General features: G+C 42.8%; 1 protein-coding gene across 2 annotated transcripts in view; it reads right to left on the bottom strand.

Annotated features, from left to right (window-relative positions):
- Positions 1 to 12786, bottom strand: part of LOC122941629 (gastrula zinc finger protein XlCGF57.1-like) — a 40488-nt gene that overhangs the window by 21649 nt on the left and 6053 nt on the right. For both annotated transcript variants that reach the window (XM_044299020.1, XM_044299021.1), the window contains exon 2: positions 12016 to 12119. In XM_044299020.1, the coding sequence (XP_044154955.1) occupies positions 12016 to 12093 (78 nt within the window). In that variant the 5' untranslated portion in view covers positions 12094 to 12119. The remainder of the gene's footprint in view (positions 1 to 12015; positions 12120 to 12786) is intronic.

The following is a 12786-nucleotide window of genomic DNA, read 5'->3' as shown; positions in this document are numbered from 1 at the left end:
TTCCCATGCAATACTATGCCCATATTAGAGCTGTAGGGTAGAACACCTGAGTATGATCGACAAACAGGAAGTTACGATCCAATTGGGACTAATCAAAGCAAAGAACATTCAGTATAAAAGAGGGGTGTGTAATGGGGTGAAGCATGCCACTGAGGAAGGGGTTTGGACCCCGAAACGCGTCTGGTGCTACACCCCATTGCTGTACTGAAATATTGGAGTTACCAACTAACCGACCGTAACGGAAAAAAACGAGCCGAATTCAATATCCTGATGGAATAGTGCTAAAATACAACAAAAGGCATATTCTGGGAACAAAACATCTGAAGGCTTAAAGTGACATTTCCGGACGAACTACAGGTCGATGTAAAGGTAACGGATTATCTTTCTTTGCAAGCTATTCAGGAGCGGGACGCCGCTACCTTATTGCTTCGGCGTGACGCCGCCATTCTCAATTGAAACACTGCAGTCAATGATTCATTGATAGCATTTTCGGATGCAACGTCATTGGACTGGAGATATATTAGATTGCATCATTGAACATTTTTCAGCTGGTCAATAGACTACAATATATCCTATCTACAGCTCACCTACGATACTGTTTTTTGTGATACATTGTTTTATCTATTATTATTGTGCCACATTGTGCTACATTGTTTTATCGACTTTATTTGTTGTAGTAATAAAAGCTAATAATTGCTTCTAATACTTGGTCTCGGCTATCCGTGAGTGCCCTGTTTATCCATTTTATATTATTTGCTGTATTGAGAGAGTGGTCTCAATTTACAGGAGCACCTGGTGTGGTTTCAGTGCCCTAGTGCGACATTTATATATTTATTGAGATATATATATATATAATTAGAAATCAATGAAATGAGGGCAGCACTCCAATCTTGTGATGAAAAAGGTGGATTTTATTACACCCAACAGCAATGCCACATTTCAGCTCTCTCAATGGAGCCTTTGTCCAGCTAGTGAATACAGTGCTCTCAACATATTTAAACAAGTAGGTCTAATCAATGTTACATAATTGGTCATCAATGAATAAATATAAATATACAGTGAAAAACATGATTAAAAAGATTTTTTTTTTACAAAATACAGCATTATTACATACATAGTGATTGTAAATAATTCCTCTATAGCCATGATTCCATGTTAAATTCATAATTACCAATAATTCATATATAAAGTGCATCTGTGCTTAATCATATATCAATTAAAACCCACGTCATGAATCCTCACATGTGTAGCGGAACTTCAGCGTCCCATGTTGGATACTGCGCAGGCATACATTCTAGGAACGGGAGATTTCCTCACGTCCCGAGCATGCGCCCCATGTGACCTTATCCGCCCACACTGAATATGTCGGCTTGTGTGGTAATCAACCACTACGCATGTCCAGCAGAACGGGATCTGACATTGTTGTCATCAAATGACCATGGTAACCATTATGTGGCAAAGAAAAACAGGAATAATACGAGACCGGAGGATGTCAATAGCAGGATCAGCACTGAGCGTCAACTTAAGTGTATAAATCCCGTCGTGATCAGGGATCAGGGGCAAGTCATTGACCCCGTCCCCAGCCACTACATCCCCTATGACGGAAAATAAAAGCGCTAGTGTGAAAGTACCCTTAGGGTCTAGAACCTGGGATCTTTTGATCCCTTGTCCTATTAACCCTGATAGAGATCTATTAGGGTGAATAGGACTTTGCACACACAGCAGCAGGGAGCTTACCATGGCTGCCAGGGCTTCAGTAGCGTCCTGGCTGCCATGGTAACCGATCGCAGGCCCCGGGATTACGTTGCTGGGGCTCCGATCACAACTGCCACTGCACCACTAATGAGGAGGAGGGGAGGGGATCCTGTGGCCACTGCCAGCAATTATATAGTACGGGGGGGGGGGGTGCAATGGCCACAGTCTTCCCCCCTCCTATCTCCTCTCATTGGTGGCAGCAGCGGCACAGTGGGGAGGGAGAGACTGCTGAGGGAACATGGTTTCAGTCACTGAACGGCGTTTTGGAGGAAATACCGGAGCATACTGCAGTATTATCTCCGTCCTGTCGGGCATATTCATATCTGCACATTAAGGTCTGACAATATTAGAACCAAAATGGAGATTCACATTACCTTTAAGAGGCCAAAAACTCTGCTGGAATAAGCCAGAGAAGGAATGGTCACTGGCATACAATGTATATTGTTTTAAAAGTTATTGCCAACAGATGTGGTATCTTAGAGATTGTAATGGGTCTCACATGAACTGTCTTAACTACCGGGGTCATGAGAGGTTATTGCTTAAAAACACTGGTTTCTCTAAACATATCAGTCTGAGGAACAATGGGTGTTATATAGCTTCATGATCTAATAAGAGACATCCATAAAACACATCTGGTGTGGAATGGGTATCTTTTCGTATATATATATATATATTCCTGTGTGCATTTATTTAGCGTTTGAACTTGTTAATGATTCATATATAATAAGCAATATTAAGTATTATAACCAGACATTATTAATGTATCTTTTTGTATTGTATCTCATTGAGGGGATATAGCAAGTTGTTGTTTTCTTCTCTTAAGAAGGGTCTATTCAGAGGAGCTGAGGGTATTTCAAACATCATTACTCAAATAGCTGTGACAATTAGGTGTATACAAACCAGGGCAAAAGCTAGAAGTTTATGGTTCTCTTATCTGACCATAAATAAGATGGTCTGTTGACTGTCAAAATGGATCCGTGATGTCTGGGAAAGTGATCCTAAAGTGTCAGAGAGAATGCCTCCTAATTGATTTAAGTTGGGAGAGACCAAAGGTTAAGAGGTGTAATAAAGCCGGATATATATGTTAATTCTAAAAATTGCTATATGATACAACAGTGCCATCAAGTGGTAGATGGGCAGAAAGAATGTCAATAAAATGACATCATACCCATGATTACCATACGTCACACCCACCTTATCTAATTGGAAATCCCTAATCCAAGAGGGGATGGGCATAGATAAGGATGTGGATATCTAAACCAGTTTTTAGAAGAAAAAACTAAGATCACTTGAAAAATCACTTGAGACAAAGAGGACTTGAGCCAAACATCACTTGGAACTTCTTCAGGGAGAACACGTGGGAATTCAGATTCATCAGCATCACTTCACACATCAGGAACATACCACAGGACGGGATAGATCTGAATCTTGGAAAGCTGGGTCCCTTCTAAAAGCTCTTTATCCCAAAGCAAGGGGTAATGTATAATATATTTTACTTGCAGTAATTATAAATCGCTCCAATTGGCATATAGTTGAGACCCCATTATTAGTGGGTCAATAGTGTTAACAATAATTTTATGGGAAATTTTAATGAACGTGCACATCATTAGAATTTCTGTAATATTGCTATCAGAGTGGAATCTCTGATCGGATTTTGTTATCCGTAGTTAGGTCAACGGGCGTATTTATAAGATGTCTCTTACTGCCATATTCTCTGATTGAGCATAAGGGATTTTCCACAGATTCATTTCTATTGTTTTTTTTTTTTTTGTTGTTGTTGCATTATAATATTTCGATTACCAGTATATTAATCGGTAATAATTTGATAAAAAGGAAAAGTAGTATTGTATTGTACTTAAGTCAGCCTGTAAACGGTGGAGCACCATCTTATGGTCAATTTTGATATATCTTTGTATTCATTTGTATGCCATTTGTACTGCTTGTATTTATAATAAATTATATTTTGTATAATTAATTGCACCCTGTTTCATTAGCTGCACAAATTAACTTTAGATCTCATCAATAAAAGAACTGGCGTTTATATGTCCGCCAATTAAATTTCCATTTTAATTTTTTAATTTTTTTATTTTTCATAAAAAAATCTGAAATCATAATTTTTATGATTTCATATTTTTATATATGATAAATACCCGACAGTCCAAAATTCCAGAATGCAGGATCCGGCATTAATTTACATTGAAATGTATTAGTGCTGGATCCGGCATTAAAAATACCGCAATGCCAGATCCGGTAAAAAAAATGTGAAAAAAATATATATAACGGATCCGTTTCTCCGGATGACATCTGGAGAGACGGATCCGTTCTTGCAATGAATTTGTAAGACAGATCCGCATCCGGATCAGTCTACAAATGCTGTCCGTTTGCATGCAGACTGCCGGATCACTCTGCCGCAAGTGTGAAAGTAGCCTAAGGGGGGAAATAGTTATTAAATAAAAAGTAAACAAAAACAAAACACTAAAATATTAAAGGGAACCTGTCACCGGGATTTTGTGCATAGAGCTGAGGCCATGGGTTGCTAGATGGCCGCTAGCACATCCGTAATACCCAGTCCCCATAGCTCTGTGTGCTTTTATTGTGTAAAAAAAACGATTTGATACATATGCAAATGAACCTGAGATGAGTCCTGTATGTGAGATGAGTCAGGGACAGGACTCATCTCAGGTTAATTTGCATATGTTTCAAATCAGTTTTTTTACACAATAAAAGCACACAGAGCTATGGGGACTGGGTATTGTGGATGTGCTAGCGGTGATCTAGCAACCCATGTCCTCAGCTCTATGCGCAAAATCCCGGTGACAGGTATAAATCACCCCCTTTCCCAATTTTATATATAAAATATATAAACAATAAATAAATAACCATAGAAAATAACGCCATGTCGAAAAGTCCAAACTATAAAAAAATCTCCTATGTAGTGAACGCCATAACGCGAAAAAATAAATAAATAAAAACTGCGATTCACCATTTTTTAGTCACCTTGTCCCCCCAAAAATAGGATAGGACTGTTCAATGCGTAGGACGTTTCATAAAATGCGGAATGCACGCTGCTTTTTTTGTGTTTTGCACAATAAAAGTTGTAAATTTGAAGTGGGATTTATTTGGTCTTTTGACCTTCCTTATTCTTTTAAAAAGACTTACGCCTCAAAGGGAACAGACCATTATGGTAAGTAGCCTTTCCTTTGTGTTAACAAAGTAACCCCCCCCCCAAAAAAAAAAAAAAAAAGAGAGAGAGAGTCTCCCAGGACTTTCTATCTGGTGGACAGTAAACCTTTTTATCTTCTCAAGTTTCCTGTTCTGGATGGGAGGTCCTCCTCGCATGGATTATGGGTGAAGAGAAAAACATTTTGCCATCAGAAATACCACACCATAGTGTTCCAAAGAAACCGTTGTTAGCACCATATAACTTACTGGCCCAGTGCCCAACGAGTGAACGCCTGTGTCTTCCCGCTCAGACAAGCTTCAGGTGCAAATAGTAGATAGTATCCACTTTTAATCAGGCACAAAAACCAGGCCAGTGAGGACACGGTCAGGGCGGATTTTCTGCAGCAGAATTTCTACAGCAGATTTTTGTGGCTTTTCCTTTTTGTCCCAGATTTTCCTATAGATTTGCCACAGATTTCACTGTATGGTCTGCTTCTCTCACACAGAGCCTTGCGAGAAATCAGACGGTGCATGCTGCAGTTTTATACTATGTCAACTGGCCCATTGACTAGAATGGTTCTGTCCGTACCTGGACTAATCTCAGAGGTCAAAAGAAGAATACACGTTGGGGACAGAGGTCAGCACATGGGTTCCACCATCACCAATCGGCTGTTTTGGAAACTGCTGGAGCTGGAAATTTAATAGTGAATGGAGCCAGAAGCAGAAGGCTTAGTGGCCAGACAGTACCAGTATTTTGTTTCCAGTGCCAGAGGCTGCCTGAGCATCTGATCATGGGTATCCCGGGTGTCAGACCACCACTGATCTAACATCGATGACTTATCAGGAGGACAGATGATCAATAGCAAAAATTTGGAAAACCCCTTCAATAAACTTAAAGGGGTTGGCAACCATACGCATAAACATAAATAAATAAATAAATGGCCCCAGATAATAACTAAAGCCACGAGGTATTTGTATCATGAGAGATATACTGTGTGCATATAATTTTTCTAATGTGCTCAGCATAGCATGCTCCCATTGAGGAGAGGCTGTTTGGAGCAGCTTCAAAGTGAAAGTAAAAATCCCAGCATGCATCTTCAGAGGAGTCGTCACATGACATCCCTGGCCAAACAAAACAAATCTTGTTTTTATTGTGTCACTATTTTCTGAAAGCTCACCATTTTTTGTGGGAAGAGTTGATGTTTTTATTGATACCATTTTTGGGTACATATGATTTTTGGATCATTCAATATTACTCTTTGTGGGTCAAGGTGACCCAAAAAATTGGTTGTTTTGACACAGTTTTTATTTTATTGTTTTACGCCATTCACCTGAGGGGCTAGAGCATGACATATTTTTTTAGAGCAGGTCGTTACAAATGCAGCCCTTACCTAATATGTCTACTTAAAAAAAAAAAAAAAATCAGTTTTACACAATGAAAGCATTTTTGAAAAAAGTCATGTTTTAGTGTATCCTTTTTCTGAAAGCCATATTTTTTTTTTTTTTTGGGCGATTGTCTTATGTAGAGCTCATTTTTTGCAGGATGAGATTATGGTTTTATTGGTACTATTTTGGGGTACATATTACTTTTTGATCGCTTTATATTATGCTTTTTGTTAGGCAAGGTAACCAAAAATGGCTGTTGTGGCACAGTTTTTATTTTTTGTTTTATACAGTGTTCATCTGACAGGTTAGGCTACTTTCACACTAGCGTTCGGGTGTCCGCTTGTGAGTTCCGTTTGAAGGCTCTCACAAGCGGCCCCGAACGGATCCGTACAGCCCCAATGCATTCTGAGTGGATGCGGATCCTCTCAGAATGCATCAGTTTGGCACCGTTTGGCCTCCGCTCCGCTCAGCAGGCGGACACCCGAACGCAGCTTGCAGGGTTTTCGTGTCCGCCTGGCCGTGCGGAGCCAAACGGATCCGTCCAGACTTACAATGCAAGTCAATGGGGACGGATCCCTTTGACGTTGACACAATATGGTGCAATTTCAAACGGATCCGTCCCCCTATTGACTTTCAATGTTAAGTCAGGAGTTCCTATTAATATACCATCAGATCGGAGTTTTCTCCGATCTGATGGTATATTTTAACTTGAAGTGTCCCCATCACCATGGGAACGCCTCTATGTTAGAATATACCATCGGATTTGAGTTACATCGTAAAACTCAGATCCGACAGTATATTCTAAGGGTCCATTCACACGTCCGTTGTTTCTTTCCTGATCTGACATTGTGCTGTCCGTTTTTTTTCAGGACCCATTGAAAAAAACGGAACAGATCAGGAAACAAACAACGGACGTGTGAATGGACCCTAACACAGAGGCGTTCCCATGGTGATGGGGACGCTTCATGTTAGAATATACTAAGAACTGTGTACACGACTGCCCCCTGCTGCCTGGCAGATGCTGCCAGGCAGCAGGGGGCAGACCCCCCCTCCTCCTGTAATTAACTTATTGGTGGCCAGTGCGGCCCCCCCTCCCTCCCCAGTATTAATTATAGCCCCCTCCCTCTATATTCATCGGTGGCCAGTGCGGATTCCCAGTATTAAATATGACCAGTGCGGCCTCCCCCTCCCTCCCTCCCCAGTATTAAATATGACCAGTGCGGCCTCCCCCTCCCTCCCTCCCCAGTATTAAATATGACCAGTGCGGCCTCCCCCTCCCTCCCTCCCCAGTATTAAATATGACCAGTGCGGCCTCCCCCTCCCTCTATATTTATTGGTGGCCAGTGCGGATTCCAAGTATTATGACCAGTGCGGCCTCCCCTCTCCCCCCCCTAATTAAAATCACCCCCCCCCCATCATTGGGGGGGGGGTGATTTTAATTAGGGGGGGGGGGAGAGCAGAGGCCGCACTGGCCGGCCACCAATGAATATAGAGGGAGGGGGGCTGCACTGGTCATATTTAATACTGGGGAGGGAGGGAGGGAGGGAGGGGGAGGCCGCACTGGTCATATTTAATACTGGGAATCCGCACTGGCCACCGATGAATATAGAGGGAGGGGGGCCGCACTGGTTACAATTAATACTGGGGAGGGAGGGGGGGCCGCACTGGCCACCAATAAGTTAAATACAGGAGGGGGGGGTCTGCCCCCTGATGCCTGGCAGCATCTGCCAGGCAGAAGGGGGCAGTCATGTACACAGTTCTCAGTATATTCTAACTTGAAGCGTCCCCATCACCATGGGAACGCTTCTGTGTTTAGAATATACTGTCGGATCTGAGTTTTCCGAAGTGAAAAATCAGATCTGAAATAAACAGTTATGCAAACGGATCCGTTCTGAACGGATGCAAGCGTTTGCATTATAGGAGCGGATCTGTCTGTGCAGACACCAGACGGATACGCTCCTAACGCAAGTGTGAAAGTAGCCTTAGATCATGTGCTATTTTTATAGAGCAGGTTGTTACGGACGCGATTTTATCAAATATGTCTACTTCATGTTTTTCTATCTCCATTTTCTGAAAGACATTTTTTCTATTTTTCTGCTGATCGTCTTGTGCAGGGGCTAATTTTTTGCAGGAAGAGTTGACATTTTCATTGGTCCCAATTTTGGGTACATAATATTTTTTGATCATTTAATATTACACTTTATTGGGCAAATAGACCAATAAAATGGGTTGTTTTGGCACACTTTCTTTTTTTACGGAATTTACCTTTTGGCGGAAGAGTGTGTGATATTTTTAAAGAGCAAGTCGTTACTGACGCAGCGATACCCAATTTGTCTATTTTTTTAAATTTATTTTGGCTTTACACAAAAAAACATTTTAGAAAAAAAAAAAAGTTTTTGTGTCTCCATTTTCTAAAGGCCATATTTTTGTAATTTTTGGGGCGATTGTCTCATTTTTTTTCGGGATGAACTGACGGTTTGATTTGTACTATTTTGTGTTACATACGACTTTTTTGATACCTTTTTTTGAGAAGTGAGGTGGGAAAAATGTCATCATAGTTTTTCTCTTTTTTTTATGGTGTTTACCGTGTGGGGAAAGTAACGTGATCCTTTTATAGATCAGATTGTTACGGACGTGATGAAACCAAACATGTGCAATGTATTTTCCTTTTTTTTTTTTTTATCAATTATAAATATGTGGCTATAAGAAGAAATTAGTGTTTTTTTTTTTTACTTTTTTCCCCACTTTTTTTTTACCCAGACCCACTTGGTTCTTGAATATCCAGTGGGTCTGATGGTTTACAATACACTACAGTACACTGTATAGCGTGCTGCAGCGCATTGTCACTCACAGTAAGGCCTCATGCACACATGCGTTGTTTGGGTCCGCATCCGAGCCGCGGTTTTTGCGGCTCGGATGCAGACCCATTCACTTCAATTGGGCCGCAAAAGATGCGGACAGCACTCCGTGTGCTGTCCGCATCCGTTGCTCCGTTCCGTGGCCCCGCAAAAAGAATAGAATGTGGCAAAACTAACCTCGCCACTGGGTTTTGGAGGGGCCTGTGTGCCAGCCTCTTGCCTCAGGATTATGGCCCATATACTAACTTTGAAGGAGAAGACAGACCGGCCGCACAGCCTAAATCTGTGGAACTGTTTTGGGCAGGAAAGCCATGCTTGCGGTCGGCCAAATGTGACTTCCATGGAATTCGGGAACCCCTGCTCTGGGTGATTTTTGGATATGTTGTTCACCCAGATCAGAGCTAAATTATGGGGATATGTGGGGTTTTGAGGAAAAATGGGTGTTTTCTGCCTGTGAGTGATTACGTTAGCCCATTCTGTTTGGCAATTGTATCACAGGCAGAGCCCATTGTGTTTTGGTAATTTTATTTTGTTGATTGAGTCAAAGACAATGCCTATTCTGTTATTGAGTGCGTCACAGGCAATGCCATTGTGTTTGTTAATTGCGTCACAGGCAATGCCATTGTGTTTGTTGAATGTATAGTTTTTGTGTTTAAACTGTAAAAGATTGGCTGCTATGTTATGTCCTCAGTTCCCAACCAGGTCCACGGGGGTGGTACCCTTGTTGGAAAATGTGTATATAAGTCAATGCTTGTGTGTTCAATAAAGAATTCCTGTTTTACCCTTCATCATGTTGAGGCTGGTGTTTGGGTAACTGATCGACACTGGGGATTGCTATACGCTGAAGATTTGCTATACTCCCCTGGCTATAACTACTAGCTCTTGTAAGAGCTGTTCCTGGTTCCTGTGGTGGTTACGGTGTCGAGTGGAGTGCTTGGAGTCCTCGGGAAGCACTAGGAGCATTCATCAACGGAGGTACCCAGTCGGGGTGCCAGGAGATCCGTTACATAGAACATGTCCTATTCTTGTCTGTTTTGCCGACAATAGCATTTCTACAATGGGCCGCCCGTTCCGCAAATTGCGGAAGGCACACGGGCTGCTTCCATTTGTTGTGGATCCGCATTTTGCAGACCGCAAACAAAACTGAACGGTCGTGTGCATGAGGCCTCAGCCTGATCAGGCTTCTGAGTTTAGCAGGAGCCTGATCAGCTATACCAAGGCAAGCCGGATGCCTGTGAAGGCGTCCGGTTGCCATGGTAACCATCGGGACACTGCCACAGCAGAGCAGCGCCCGATGGGGGAGGAAGGGAGCTCCCTCCATCTCTTAACCCCTTCCATACAGCGGTCCCTATGTCGGCCGTTTCAAGCAGAGTGTGAGCTGTATATTATAGCTGACACTCTGCTAACAGCTTGGCCATCCTGAAACAGATCGGGGCGGGAGGGGGATCAGCAGCGCTGCCGCCGGCCATCCTGAAATTAGGGGGGCACACTGGGGCTGTAGCCCAAGGGGGGTGGGGGGGAAATATTATATATACACACATTTTAGAAGGTTCTGATCCCCACAGTCACGGACTGTGGAGATCAAAACCTTTCAGCCGGCATTAGGATCATGTGATTGACTAGTCTGTACAGACTAGCCCAGGCATCCTCAAACTGCGGCCCTCCAGCTGTTGCAAAACTACAACTCCCAGCATGTCCGAACAGCCTACAGGCATCAGCCTACAGCAGGGCACTGTAGGAGTTGTAGTTTTACAACAGCTGGAGGGCCGCAGTTTGAGGATTCCTGGACTAGCCAATCAGAGCAATCACCGGAGGGCAGATTGGGCATGTTACAATAAAGGCATGGACGAGCATTCTGTAAAGCTCCTCCATGTTGCGTGCAGCCATGAACGAACTGGCTGCACGACAAAGCGGGGCTCAGGGGGCGTGGCTTACTATAAAAAGGATTAGCAGACGGATTTTTAAAATAAAGTATTGTGGCAATGTGAACATTGAGGTGTTGTTTGCACCAGTAGCGCGTCACCAAGGGGCCCGGCCTTAGTGGAGTAAAAGCCCTAGTCCAGGTGTCCATTAAAGTAGTTGGGGGACACCATATAGATAGTGTAGCTGGTTCAGCTATTTCAGGACGGGCTTTTACTGGGAACAGGCAATGTGTTGGGTGGGTGCCTGTTCCACATGCTCCAGTCCGGGACTTAGGGCATGCTCACGTCCAGGGATTCCATTTAATCTGGTTTCTGTGATTGGGTGTGTCTCACCCTGGTAAGTGTGCAGACAGAGGCCTGGTGAGGTTCTGGCAGTGTGGTCTCAGCTAGGCAAGGCTGAGGAGCCACGAGGCTATGCAATAGCCTGAGGTTTGGAGGACCTAGCGACGCCTAGAGAACGAGGGTTGCACGGCCGGCGTCTGAAGGACTACTGGGCCGCACTCCCCCAAAAGGTACTGGAGTTGCCACAGCCTGGAGGCTGCTGTATTGATGTTGGCTGAGGAAAGCCGCATATAATGTCCATGTGTGAACTGAGCTCCATGAGTGAGGTAGGGACGTATTGTGTTAAGGTAGCACCTAGACGGGCAGGAGTTTATTTGCGTTTTAAGTGTTGGCGGTGCGGGAACCTCACCCCACCCAGTGATGTATAACTGGACTATATTTTATGAGAAGACTGTCAAAATAAATGCACAGTTTGGACATGAAAATCCGTTCTCTGGTGAGATATCTGTGAGTGTGACCCCCTGAAAAGAGACGATCCCTTACAGTATATTTGGAACCTCTTTTTTACCCTGCCTCTGACAATGTTGTGTAAAGTACTGATACAACCCCAACCCCAGTCTCATTCCAATACATACTACACAAACTCTCACCTCTCCAGTCAGGAGGTAGATGATCTCCAGTGTCAGGTTTAACAATCTTCCAGCCTCGCAACTCCTTACTTCATCCATTCCTGCTGAGTCATATGATCTAAACTCTAATGATGGAGAACATAAAATTATAGTCAATGTAAAAGAAAATCTCCCACCATTGTCTGGTATATAATTATGTCACTAGATGATGTGGATCATTATAAATAGCAAATCAGCAGCAGGAGATGATATTCAACTTAACGCAATTGAAATTAATTAGTCTACTACCCCTGTATTGTAACCAATCACAGAAAGGACAAAAGAGTCGGCTCTTCCTGTATTATAGTAACCAGGTAGACAGTAGGGATCGACCGATATTGATTTTTTTTTAGGGCCGATACCGATAATTTGTGAACTTTCAGGCCAATAATTTATACCGATATTCTGGGAATTTTTATTTTTGAAAATTCCCACAAATCTGCTGAAAATTAATGTGTATTTTTTTTTGTAAATCTTTCTTTTATACTTAATATTCTGGTGTTTTAATTTTGTAATTTTTTTTATTTTTATTTTTAAAAACTTTTAGCCCCCTTAGGGACTAGAACCCTTGTCCTAGTCACCCTGATAGAGATCTATCAGGGTGAATAGGAGCTCACACTGTCCCTGCTGCTCTGTGCTTTGTGCACACAGCAGCATGGAGCTTCAATAGCGTCCTGGCTGCCATGGTAACTGCGCCACCAATGTTTTTAATACTGGGGTGGGGAGCGCACTGCGCCGCCAATGCTTAATACT

This window comes from Bufo gargarizans, chromosome 6, assembly GCF_014858855.1.
Source record: "Bufo gargarizans isolate SCDJY-AF-19 chromosome 6, ASM1485885v1, whole genome shotgun sequence".
Classification (NCBI taxonomy): Eukaryota; Metazoa; Chordata; class Amphibia; order Anura; family Bufonidae; genus Bufo; species Bufo gargarizans.
This window is presented reverse-complemented; position numbering and strand designations above follow the sequence as displayed.